The sequence below is a fragment of the Humulus lupulus genome, chromosome 6 (assembly GCF_963169125.1).
Source record: "Humulus lupulus chromosome 6, drHumLupu1.1, whole genome shotgun sequence".
NCBI lineage: Eukaryota > Viridiplantae > Streptophyta > Magnoliopsida > Rosales > Cannabaceae > Humulus > Humulus lupulus.
In genome coordinates this window covers 11,902,636-11,914,728 of record NC_084798.1, presented here as the reverse complement: position 1 = coordinate 11,914,728, position 12,093 = coordinate 11,902,636, and the positions used below count along the sequence as shown (strand labels likewise).

The following is a 12,093-nucleotide window of genomic DNA, read 5'->3' as shown; positions in this document are numbered from 1 at the left end:
AAAAAATTCTCAAAAATCAATTTCTCATTATTTATTTTTATAACTATAAACAATATATTATAAAGCTGAGGATATTGTAAAGTAGTTATACACTACAGTAATTGTATTCAATACACACAAAAAAAGATGTATTTATTAGATAAAATTGGATCTCATTTCAACTAATGAGATTATTGACAATACAACAATATCCTTGTTCTATGTTATTATATTTTTTTAAAAATATACATACAAATTTGGTAATATGTAAGAAAGAAACACTTTACTAATAGAATTTTGTTATTTGGCACCTTAAGGTGTCCAACACTACATGAGATGACACATTATGGTTGGTTAACGATACTCCATAATTCTTATTAAAATCAAATGTGTAGGAACCGATATTAAATTACACCAATAATATCATGTCATCTGATTGTGTTGTCGAGCAGCAGTAATGCACTTTAGTAACTATATTACCTTTAGTAACTATATTGCCAATAAGATAAGCAGTCTCCATCTCCAAAAACACGTGTTTGGTTCAAAAATAATTAAGTGACCCAATAAATATCCCTTGACCTGCCAACTACTTTTCTTGTCCTAGTAAATTGATGATCACAACCAAGCAAAACCATAAACCATTGCGACTATTCAATACCACCGATCCATATACGATCAAGATGATGATCTTGATTATTGATAAGATGTTGTTACTAACTCATTTTTGATATTGACTAGTGAAGAGATGTAAAATACATATATTAATTTCTCCATAATCAATATTTAAAAATGGTGATATAATATCCTTCCCAACCATATCTCTATATCTATATATACATACCTTTAGACCATGCAACCTAGCTATATACTATAAATTTCTCTTTCTCACTCACTCTCTCTATACCAATTATTAGAAAAAAATGAGTCCAAATAAACTTGCATACATGGTAGTGGTGTTAGGTTTGGCACTTTTTGTTGAGCTTGGAAGTTCAGATTTCGAGCAGGATAAGGCGGAGTGTACTGACAAATTGGTAGGGTTAGCCACGTGTCTGCCGTTCGTTAGCGGCGAATCGAAGAATCCAACGCCGGATTGTTGTGTTGGGTTCAAGCAAGTGGTGGATAAGAACGGAAAATGTCTCTGTGTTCTCATAAGGAATAGGGATAACCCTAGCCTTGGCCTCAAGGTCAACACCACTCTTGCTTTGCAACTACCTTCCGATTGCCATGCACCCTTTAATGTCACTAAATGTATTGGTAAGTATATATATATATATAATATCATGTTTATATTTGTTTTGATATATCAAGAAAAAAGAAAACTAGGTTAAATTTATGTGGTCAAATTAAGTTGGTGTTTACTATGTAGATACGTTTACTCAACTGCTCGTTCTGAGGACGATCAGAATCACAGACCAAGTGGTCTATTTCAATTGCTCGATAAGTACCTGTAAAAGTTTTCGAGCATACATTATCAGACATTTTTTATACATATAATTTAGCCATTTATAAAGATTTTTTCAGCTGTTATATACTTGAGATACTCTCCTTATACACTGGACAACGATGTTTACCACGTACAACGATTTTTATTTATTTATTTATTGGGTAGGTAATTATTTGGTACCATATGTTTTTGCAAAGTATCATCTTGGTACTCTATGTTTACAAATAATGTTCATTTGATACCCTGCATTTTGAAATCATACATATTTGGTACCCTGCATTTTAAAATTGTACACCTAAACTTAAATTTAATTAATAAAATTTTATTTATTTAATCAAATTACTCTCAATCATACGAGCTATAAATTATATATAACTGCTGAGAATTTGGTTATAATGACAAAATTTTATCAATTAGGATACAAAATATCTATGATTTCAAAATACGGGTACCATATGGGTATTATTGAAAACAGAGGGTACCAAAATAATACTTTATAAAAACAAAGGATACCAAAAGAATAAATTACCTTATTTATTTCACAAATGCCCTCAGTTATTAATGGTGGCTTCATAATTGCTCCTTCTGTCAGCTCTTATTTTATTTTATTTTTGAAATGTTTACTGGTTCTATACAAGATTTGTTATTTTTAAAAAATTTATATATAAATATATTTTTAAAATTTTTAAAAGCATTTGTACGTGTATAAAAGTTGTATTTTTTTAAAAAAAAATTAGATTGAAACTTTAGGCAAAGACCTGGCCTGCTTGTGCCCAGAGCTGGACCTGGAGCCCTAAGGGGAAGCTAGCTAGTAATAAATAAAAATCAGAGGTATTTCTAGAACTTTATATATTTTAGGTATATAAAATTAATTATCACGAGTCTACGTAGTAATTTTTAAATTTTAGTGAAATATATGCCATAATGCCACCAAACAATTAAATGTCAGTCAGTATCATATGTGTAGGTGGAATATAGCTCACTCATTAAAAATCTATTGATTGCTTTGGTATGGTACACTCAAGACTGTAGTCGGATCTAAGATTTTTATGTGAGAATTGTGGTTGTGGTTTTTACTTTTTTGTTTTTTTTGTTTTTGAGGAAAATGTATGTAAGATATTTGATTATATTTCATTGATATTCTTATGACTAGTCTTGAAAAATTAATTGAAAAAAAGTTCTTTTTTATATATAGTTTTTGTCTTTATATATACATTAACGTGTATCTAAATATTTATAGTTAAATTATTGGTCCTTATAAGACTTAAATTAAATAAAAAAAATGTGTAAGTTTTCTTAAATGCTCGAAGAACGTCATATTCTAGGAGTTTAAACTATGTGATTGAATAAATTCTTCTTTATCTGTTGCGGGTCGAGGACTCCTTCTCCTTCTCTTTTTTCAGACTTCGATTTATATTGTTCATAGAAAAATTTCTGATCAACGATAAAAGAAGTTCCATTTTGCAGTAGTTTTTAAAGAGAACCAAAAAGAAAAATATTATAATCTAAGGTTCAATAATATAAGTCTCCAAAGATTATTTTAAAGAATTGGGGCACCAAATATTGAAAAAAAAATTGCATGATTGTGTATTGATGTGATAATGATGTATTAATTGGTGGTACAGATCTTCTCCACTTGAAAGCTGACTCTAAAGAGGCTAAGGAGTTTGAGGGATTTGCAAAGGACCTTGCTAATGGCAACAAGACCACCTCTTCTCCTCCATCCCCTGGTACCTAACACATTATTTACCATTTTTATTTCTTTATGGATTAATATATATAAATATATATGTATATCATCAATTTTTGTTATATCTAAGGCATTAGAAAATGTTGAGTCTATAATGCATGGTACAATTTTATTTTGAATAAGTCTATTTGTTCAATTTTAGTGTCTTAATTCATGCCTAACTAATGATACATGTCACGTCATTTAAGTTTTTTTTAATGTTACATGTATTATTAGTTGGACATGAATTGAGATATCAAAATTAGGTAGATAATTATCTATTGAAACTATGTTTTTTTTTTCATCGAATTAATATATACATTGCTATTATATATGTCATATAAATTGGCCATTATATATAAATATAAATAAGATATGACAATGTAACTTTATACATATAGTTGATGCAATTTTGTATTTGGAGTAAAAATTTGCATCCATGACTTTGTGTATTTGGGAATATTATTGAGCTGGAGTAATAATAGAAATAAATCTAAAGCTTACATTATTTATTTTTATAAATTAATTGAGCTTACTTATTTATTTAATTTTTTTATTGAAAAACAATAAAGGGAATTCTACAGGTGGAGGAAAAAGTGCTAGTGCTTCAATGAAGGACAGCAGTGGAAGTAGAAAGAGTTGGCAAGGGATACAAATGGTTTTTTTGACTTTGCTATGGTTTCTACTTCCTATGCTACTCTTTTCTATGTAATATTCTTATATTTGTAATGTGTCTGTTTTAGGCATTTATATATTTATATTTCAAATCAATAAATGAATTTGATTAAGGGAATTTACTTGATCGATTCGCATCTCGTGTTTTTGCAAAGTATCATTTTGGTATTTTCTTTTTTCAATAATCCTCATATGGTATCTTATATTTTAAAATCATACATATTTGGTACCCTAAACTCAAATTTGATAAATAAAATTTTATCAATATGATCAAATCGTCATCAGTTATATGTAATTAAATTTTAATTTGGAACTCATAATAAAATTGAGAGCAGTTTGATTAAATTGACAAAATTTTATCAATTAAATTTGAGTTTAGGGTATCAAACATATACGATTTCAAAATACAGGGTACCAAATATGTATGATTTCAAAATACATAGTACCAAATGAGCATTACTGTAAATACAGGGTACCAAAATAATATTTTGCAAAAACACAGGGTGCCAAATGGTTACCTACCGTTTGATTAACTATTTTTTCTCTTTCTGTTATAATTTGATGTTTACACAATTTTTTTATATAAATAAACAATAGAGCAAACAAAGCATTACAAATCTTCATGCATATGAAACTCAACACTTAATTACATGTGGGGATCCACCTCTAATAGGGCGAGACCTAAATGAGAAATAGGGCGATTAAAGTGGGTGGGGACAGGGGTGACACTCTCCACTCAAATGGACCCATTTTTTTTAATTTATGTTACATATTTTTTATGTACTTTTGTAGTCTATTGATATATTTTTTTAAATATTTTTAATTCTATTTGGACAATATTTTTAATTATAAACATAGAATAATATTATAATTTTGGATAATTCTTTGGTAGGGGCATAGAAAATGCCCCTGCTATTGGGGCTTTTTCTATTTTTGGCATTAGGAAAAATTATAACCTAATTTTTTCATGATCGTATATATTATAGTTATAGCAAAAATCCCACCAATTTTCAGGAAATTTCGAACTATTTACAATGCTCAAATCAGAGTTCAAATAGTCAATTGCATATGTGACTGAAAAAATTTATATGCGTGAAAAACAGATTGTTTGAACTCTGATTTTGGTACTATAAATTATTCCAAATTTCTTGAAAATTTGTGGGATGTCTGCTATAACTATAAGATACACTGCCATAAAAAATAATTGGGTTATAATTTTTTCAAATACCAGAAATAGACAATGACCCTACGGTAGGGACATTTTCTATGCCCTACTGTAGAATTATCCTATAATATTTTAGGGAATTTCTATGGTAGGTGCTAGAAAAAGAGTCTCACTAGTATGGCTCTTTTGTGTTCTCGACCCGTAAACAGTTTTTGGCGAATTTTTTTTATAAGATTGTGTATATTGTAGTTATCTAGAATATCCTGTAAATTTTCAGAAAATTCTGAATACTTTACAGTGTCAAAAACTAGATTCAAATAGGTTGTTGCACGCGTGACTAATTTGTTTATGCGGGTGGAAAACAACATATTTGAACCTTGTTATCGACACTATAAATTATTCATAATTTTCTAAAAATTTGTAAGATGCTATAAATAACTACGATATATACGGTCATAAAAAAAATCACGTCAAAAACTATTTATGAATCGAGAACACAACAAATTTTAGCCCCTACCACAAAAACACCCTAATTGTTTATGCAATTCACTTTTTTATATTTATAATTTTATTTTTTAAAATGAATAAGAACTTGTGGGGATTCCCACCCCACCCTGTCTCCAATAAACAATAAAAACAGGAATTAAAATTATTAATAAAAATAGAAGAAACAGCCCCCACCAATTCTCGCCTCCTTCGTGTCCCTATATTAACTATAATGGGACATAAATTAATACTCTTTTCTTTTTCTCTAATAAATATATACTCTCTTTTTTTTTATCTACACTTTGAAAGTCTAAAACATAAAACATTGAGAATTTATAACAAATGGCCCAAATTAAGTACATTTGAAGTTCAATGTCCCCATTCTAAAAATGGTAGAAAAATTGTCTTTTAGATCATTAATTTACTAAATTACCCCTACTGTATCATTTTTATCATATTTCTCAGTAAAACAACGTGAATGAGAGTGATATTACCAAAAAATTTCTCCAAAAAAACAATGAGAAGGAGAGGGAGAAGTTGACTGTTTCCTTCTGTGGTCGCCAGCAATTGAATCTCAATTTACTTTCCTCCATTTTTTCCGATAAAGAGGGAAGGACACATATGGAATTTCACTATATTAATTTGTTGGAATAGGCCATTTATTGATTATTTTTTAAAGAGGGATATTTATCTAAATAATACCTAATTTGGGGTCTAATTTGCTTGTTAGCCCTAAAACATTAGGAGTTAACGGAAAACATTATCGAATGGGACACGTGATTTCACATCTAATAATTAGTCATGAAAGTTTATGAAAGCTTGTGTTGTGCATATTAATTAGGCTAATCAAAACTATGTTCAGTTACGGGGACTGGCCCTAGACTTAGGTAGGCGGGCATAAGACTAGGGCCAATCTATTAGCGAAAGGCCCATTATTTTAAAACTTCTTTTAAAAATACTATAAAACTTTTACAATAAAAGCTCTTAATTCCCAATTTTTCCTCGGAACTAAAACTCTTCAGGGCTAGCCCTCTAAGTTATTTTGACCAAATTGTCCATGGTAGTGACATGTTGAATGTCCATTTGATGATTTCATATCAATATCCTCATTACTTTGTTTGTGTTCTAAATTTTTCTCTCCTCTAACTATCAGTCATGGCGGCATAATGATAAAGAATGATATATCAAAAATCTTCTACGAGCCATTTAGGAATCGATTCCCACCAGTTGTAGTAAAGTTGAAAATATTACTTATCTAGAGGGTATGCTTTTCTTAAGTTGAAATGAATCCTAGTGCTTGGTGAACACATTGGATAACTATTGAAAAAACACGGGGCAAGCCTCTTACCATTTCACGCGTGGTACCAATAGATTTTTAAAATAGTATTGGACTGGGGTGTGAAGACACAACAATCCCTCTTTTTCGTATAAAAAAATAAACTTTTTCTCTCTTTTGTTGAGTAATCTTCTCCAAATAAACATTGTTATGCAAATATAACACGATGATAAATAAATCTTATCGTTTTAGTTCGTCATTCTTCATGTAAATAATATCTTTAAAAAATTAAAAAATAGTAAAAATTCTTTCAGGTTATTATTTTATGTAAAGAGGCTTGCTCCAACCGCAAAATATTTCACTATCATATATATTGGTGTGGTATTGTAGAGATGGCCGGCATATTTTAAAAATATATATTGTTTATAGGGTTTATATTTTTTTGGACTTGTATTTTGTCTCATTACTTGTTTGGACCCTATGTTTTGACAAATTACTTTTTGGACCCTATGTTTTGTAAAATTGTTAAAATAGAACCCTAAACCCGATTTTGGTCAATATTTTTTCAACTAAAATCACAAATAATTTATCAAACTAACAATTCAGAACAAAAATAAAATTATTCTACTTAAAAATTGTGTTGTTATATTCAATTTTTTCTTCATCAAAATTGAGTTTAAGGTTCTATTTTAACTATTTTACAAAACATAGGATTCAAAAAGTAATTTGTCAAAACACAGGGTCCAAACAGGTAATGTGACAAAACACAGGGTCGAAAAAGGTATAAACTCTTGTTTATAAAATCTTTTTTAGTATATATATTATAATGTCATTATTTAATTTCTATATATATTTTATTTGAATTTGTTCTAATTTAAATATATGAATATTATTTTTTAAATTTTAATTATTTTTAAAATCATATATGTATATAAAACTGTTGACCCTTATTTTGGTCAACTGACACGGAGTTAAAAAGCTTGATGTGGATAGATTTGTTGGAATAAATATAATGACAAAAAACAGTAAAGGACACAAGAACTTATAGTGGTTCGGCCCCAAGAACTGGTAATGACCTACGTCCACTTGAACTATTATTGATATTGGATCTCAAGGGAGTGATCAAAGAACTAGGGTTCGCTGATTTTCACAGACCTTAGAGAGATGAATAATACAATCTTAAGATGATAGCCCTAATTCTCTTGTAAAGTATGATCTTAAGTCAGCCCAAAAGTCCCCTTCCTTGAGCTATTTCTCTTTATTTATAGGCTCAAGGAAGATTACATGTATCAGTTACAGATATTCTTTCCTAATCAGTCGGATATTCAGGAAATCATGGGAGATAATCTCGGATACGATCATAACTGCCTAGGATTTTATCCAAATATATCCAGTGTACGACCAGTCTGGTCGTATATAAAGTCGGAAGGTTTCGCCATGGGCATTTCTCTGGTCGATGGTCGACCGAGAAACCTGTCAGGTGTCAGCCACGTCATCCGTGCCTGTTCTTTGGATAACATTTGCCCCCCAAGTTTATTTATTTCGACCAGTAATAAATGAACTTTAAGGCAACCGACTCTTTGGTTACCTCACCCAATCTGAAAGAGTGCTTCGTGCGTTTTTGAAAATCGTGACCTAATTATGTCTAATCAAGCCTTTTTAGTTTTCAAGAAACCACTTCGACGACTTATACACTCTTCCATGCTTCGAAAAAGGGAAAGTCATGATTGCCAATTTTTGTTACACTTCAGCTTCTATAAGTAACCTCCTCATCTCCCTTATAATCTTTTACTCACCATTCTCTGCCAAGAACTTTCAAGAGCTTTATTCCAGAGCCCAGAATTTCGAAAATTTCAAACGCCCTGCCGAGGATCTTTCAAACTCAAAGCTTTCATTTTTTTTTAATCTCCAACCTTCGCTCAGGTAATTTCATAGTCTTTTAAACTCTTTGTGATGCCATGCATGCTACTACTGTACTCTGAAATCTTTTGCGTTCTTGAGTAGAAATTTGTGAGGATCTTGTATAAACTGTTTGATGCTTGATAGGCTAGTGTATTTTTGCTTTTTATAAGTTAGGAGTTAGTTTGATAGTCAGGATCATTGACTTAGAGCGTAAAATCGACGTAAAGATTCGATTTTTAGGCTAGTTGAAAAACTGGGTTTTTCCCGCCCCTTAGGAGTTGAAAAAGATTCTTTTCAGAAAACCTTTTACTTTCCTTTTTGATCCGTTTTTCAAACTGCTAACATAAAACTTAGTGTTCGGTTAGAATGCTGCTGGTCGATAGACACGAGCAACGTTATCCCAACTTCCCACATAAATTCTCAGGCTATGCGTCTTATCTCCTCCTTTGTCTGTTTGCAGTTCATATGCAAGACCCGTGGGGAGGAGAAAGACCCATTGAAGACGACCTCCTAGCTCAGTTGCTTGAAGACGAAGAACATCCTTCTACTTTAATACCAGAAATTCCTTTCTCTCACCTCCACCCAAATACTTCTTCAGTTTCGACCCAAAAAATGGCTCGCACCAAAACTAAAGCTAGGAAAAGAAAATTTTCCAGCACCTCTTATCAGCCTACTGCTGATGCTCCCTCGACCAGTGGTCGAGGCGAATATATTCTTGATACAAATCTGCAAAGGTATGTCCGTCCTCGACACGCTACTCAGCCGGATGTCGAGTGGCATGTTGTCCCAGAGAGTAGAGTGACGATCAGGATGATCGCCAACTACTTAAATAAATACAAATTGACAGGGGTGACCCTAGTCAAACCTACCCTCGACCAAAGGGCTAATCTGCCTAGCAGTGTATAAAGCGCCTGGTCGCGGTTTCACATTGAGGCAGGTGCCACTCTGCCTCTTCACTCCTTCTTCTAGGGGGTGGCCAACTACTTCGAAGTTGCCCCCTTCCAAATCACCCCGAACGAATATAGAATGCTCGTTGCACTCTATATTATGTATAGCCAGAAAAATTGGCCTGCCCCGTCGCCACATGAGGTCAACTTCCTATTTGACCTTAAATCTAACCCCAACCAAGAAGGCACGGGGTTCTTCCATCTTTGCCATCAGGAAACCGGGCGCACTTTCCTTATTGACACTACCCATATCTCCAATGTGGGGAGGTACCACCAGGAGTATTTTCTTACGCCTGACCTGGTCGCGGACAACTTGGCTTTCACACGAGGAGGTAAAAAATTTCATGTCACTAGCCTTTTCACTTGGTATTTTTCCATCACAAATCTTGAATTTTCAATGTGTTTCAGGCCCATGGTTGCGACCATTCCCAACTCCAGGGATGGAGTCAAGGGCGGCACTCTTGGCCAGCATGCCAGATGCTGAGAAGAGTGTCAAAAATTTAGTTACAGAGGCTAACCTTAGGTTGGCTGGCCTCTGGAATCTTCAACCAGCGATGACGAGTGGGCCTTCGGCGGAAGACGCCCACGCCGGAGTGGAACCCGAGCAGCAGCCCCAAGCGCCTCCTTCGCGGAGGAGACCAACTGGGGTTACAATCAGGGAACCTACCGACACTCACCAAACGAAAAGGCCTTTGGCTCCTAAGGGAAAAGGAAAAAAAAAAAGGTTGTTGAGCCTACCGAACTCTCTGACGACTCGTCGGATGACAACGGTATATTAATTTCGCTTTTAAACCATCTGCCAATTCCCTGTCATCTATTCGATGGGGACGACAACTTTAAGAATGCTCCCTCCTTAAATTCAGATTTCTTCCAAGTAGGTAGTTCAGTAAATAATGTAGCGACCAATAGTTGTAGTGCGGGTACTTTACTTGTAATCTCTTTACTTTCATTCTTTTGCCCTGCGTCATCATTTAGCCTCATTATTCGTGTTGTTTCCTTTTGTGCAGATATGGACTCTGAGGACGTCTTTGAGCACTACAAGGCTGCTGCTGCCTCTTCTGGCCAAAAAAAGATAGTAAGAGGGCTCGAGGGGAAAGCAGCAAAACTCCCTCTAAGAAAGCTCGGACAAACGATGCTCCAGCCACTGCCCCCTCAAATGAGAACTCAACACCTTCGCCACCTTCCGAGCAACCGGCTTCCACTCCCGCTAACCAACAGCCTTCTACTAAGGCTCCTAATAGGGAGGCATTGAACACTCAGCCCGAAGGCTCCCTACCCAACCTCATGGCCAGCTCTACTAGGGAGAGGATATACAAGCTCTCCAAGCACAAATGTAGCCAGGCAGCCATTACTGAAACCATCTCCATGGACGCTGATCAAGTCATCAACAGAGGGTTGAACGAGATAGTTAGCGTAAGTCAATTCTTGCTGTTTTAACACTTATTTTTTATTCTTTGTCCTTACTTTATTTTACTCTCTCTGGCTTCAGGGGTTGTTGACCTTAAATGCTGGCTGGCGTCGTACTGGGGCCTTGGTCTCTCGGGGAAGGAACTTTGACTCCAGGTTGGCCGAGAGTAAACAAGCACTCGAAGCTGCAAACAACAAGCTTGCTAAACAGAATGGTGAGCTACTCGAGGAGAAAAAGGAGTTGTCCAAGCAGAAAGAGCAATTGCTTGAGGACAAAGCCAATCTGACCCAGGATCTGCTGGAAACCCGGGAAACCTTGAGGAAGGCAAACGAATCCAAGGAAAAGTTCAAGGAAAGCGCCAAGCTCAACCATCAAGAATGTGTTCAGCTTGAGCTTGATCTGATTGCCAGCCGGCAGGAGGCGGAGGAGCTTGGAAAACGGGTGCAAGAGATTGAGGAGGCCGGAGCCAGGGATTTGAAGAAATACAAGGAGGCCAAGCATAATCGGGAGGCTAACTTCAACTACCTATCCGAACGCTTAAGGAGGACTCTGATGACGCAGTGTGCCATCCGCCTGGAAGAAGAGGAAAAGGCCAAAGTGCCTGCTTCTCCAGAGATCTCTCTGGCATAGGGGGATAGACGGTGCTGACACTGGCCCTTCCGCCGACCAAGGCACTCCTCAAGACCCTCCAGTTCCTTAAAAAATTCTTTCTTTTATCTCAACTATACAACCCACAAGTCGTATTGTAAAGACAATTAATTTTTATTGCTGCAAGGGCAGCCATTTTACTTTTACTTTGAACAATTACATACAAGCAGTACTGCTTGCGGTGTAAAAGAATTCCTTTTGATATTATAATATTTCTGCTTATTATAACATCTGTTCGCATGACCGAACTCAGCATAGTACTTTGGCTTGATTTAACAAAATATAAATTTTGAAAAATACTCTAAGTACCGTAGCATGCTTTCACTTATTTTGCTTTCACTTATTTTGTTCATGTGTTTACTTACCTCTTGGTATGCTTTGCTATCGATGTACCTTATATGCCCCCCAAGTAACTGAGGAGCTTTAGATCCTTG

General features: G+C 34.3%; 1 protein-coding gene across 1 annotated transcript; it reads left to right on the top strand.

Moving 5' to 3' along the window:
- The first annotated feature begins 655 nt into the window (after positions 1 to 655).
- LOC133781674 (non-specific lipid transfer protein GPI-anchored 6-like) lies at positions 656 to 3,951 on the top strand. Its single transcript, XM_062220733.1, has 3 exons — positions 656 to 1,233; positions 3,049 to 3,153; positions 3,725 to 3,951. The coding sequence occupies exons 1-3, from the start codon at positions 900 to 902 to the stop codon at positions 3,862 to 3,864; spliced, it is 579 nt and encodes a 192-aa protein (XP_062076717.1). The 5' UTR covers positions 656 to 899; the 3' UTR covers positions 3,865 to 3,951.
- The last annotated feature ends 8,142 nt before the right edge of the window (positions 3,952 to 12,093 follow it).

Bases quoted from the DNA above. Each gene is read 5' to 3' on its own strand.
- LOC133781674 (XM_062220733.1), top strand. From the start codon at position 900: ATGAGTCCAAATAAACTTGCATACATGGTAGTGGTGTTAGGTTTGGCA. The intron at 1,234-3,048 runs GTAAGTATATAT...TTGGTGGTACAG, and splicing joins TAATGTCACTAAATGTATTG to ATCTTCTCCACTTGAAAGCT. The intron at 3,154-3,724 runs GTACCTAACACA...AAAACAATAAAG, and splicing joins CTCTTCTCCTCCATCCCCTG to GGAATTCTACAGGTGGAGGA.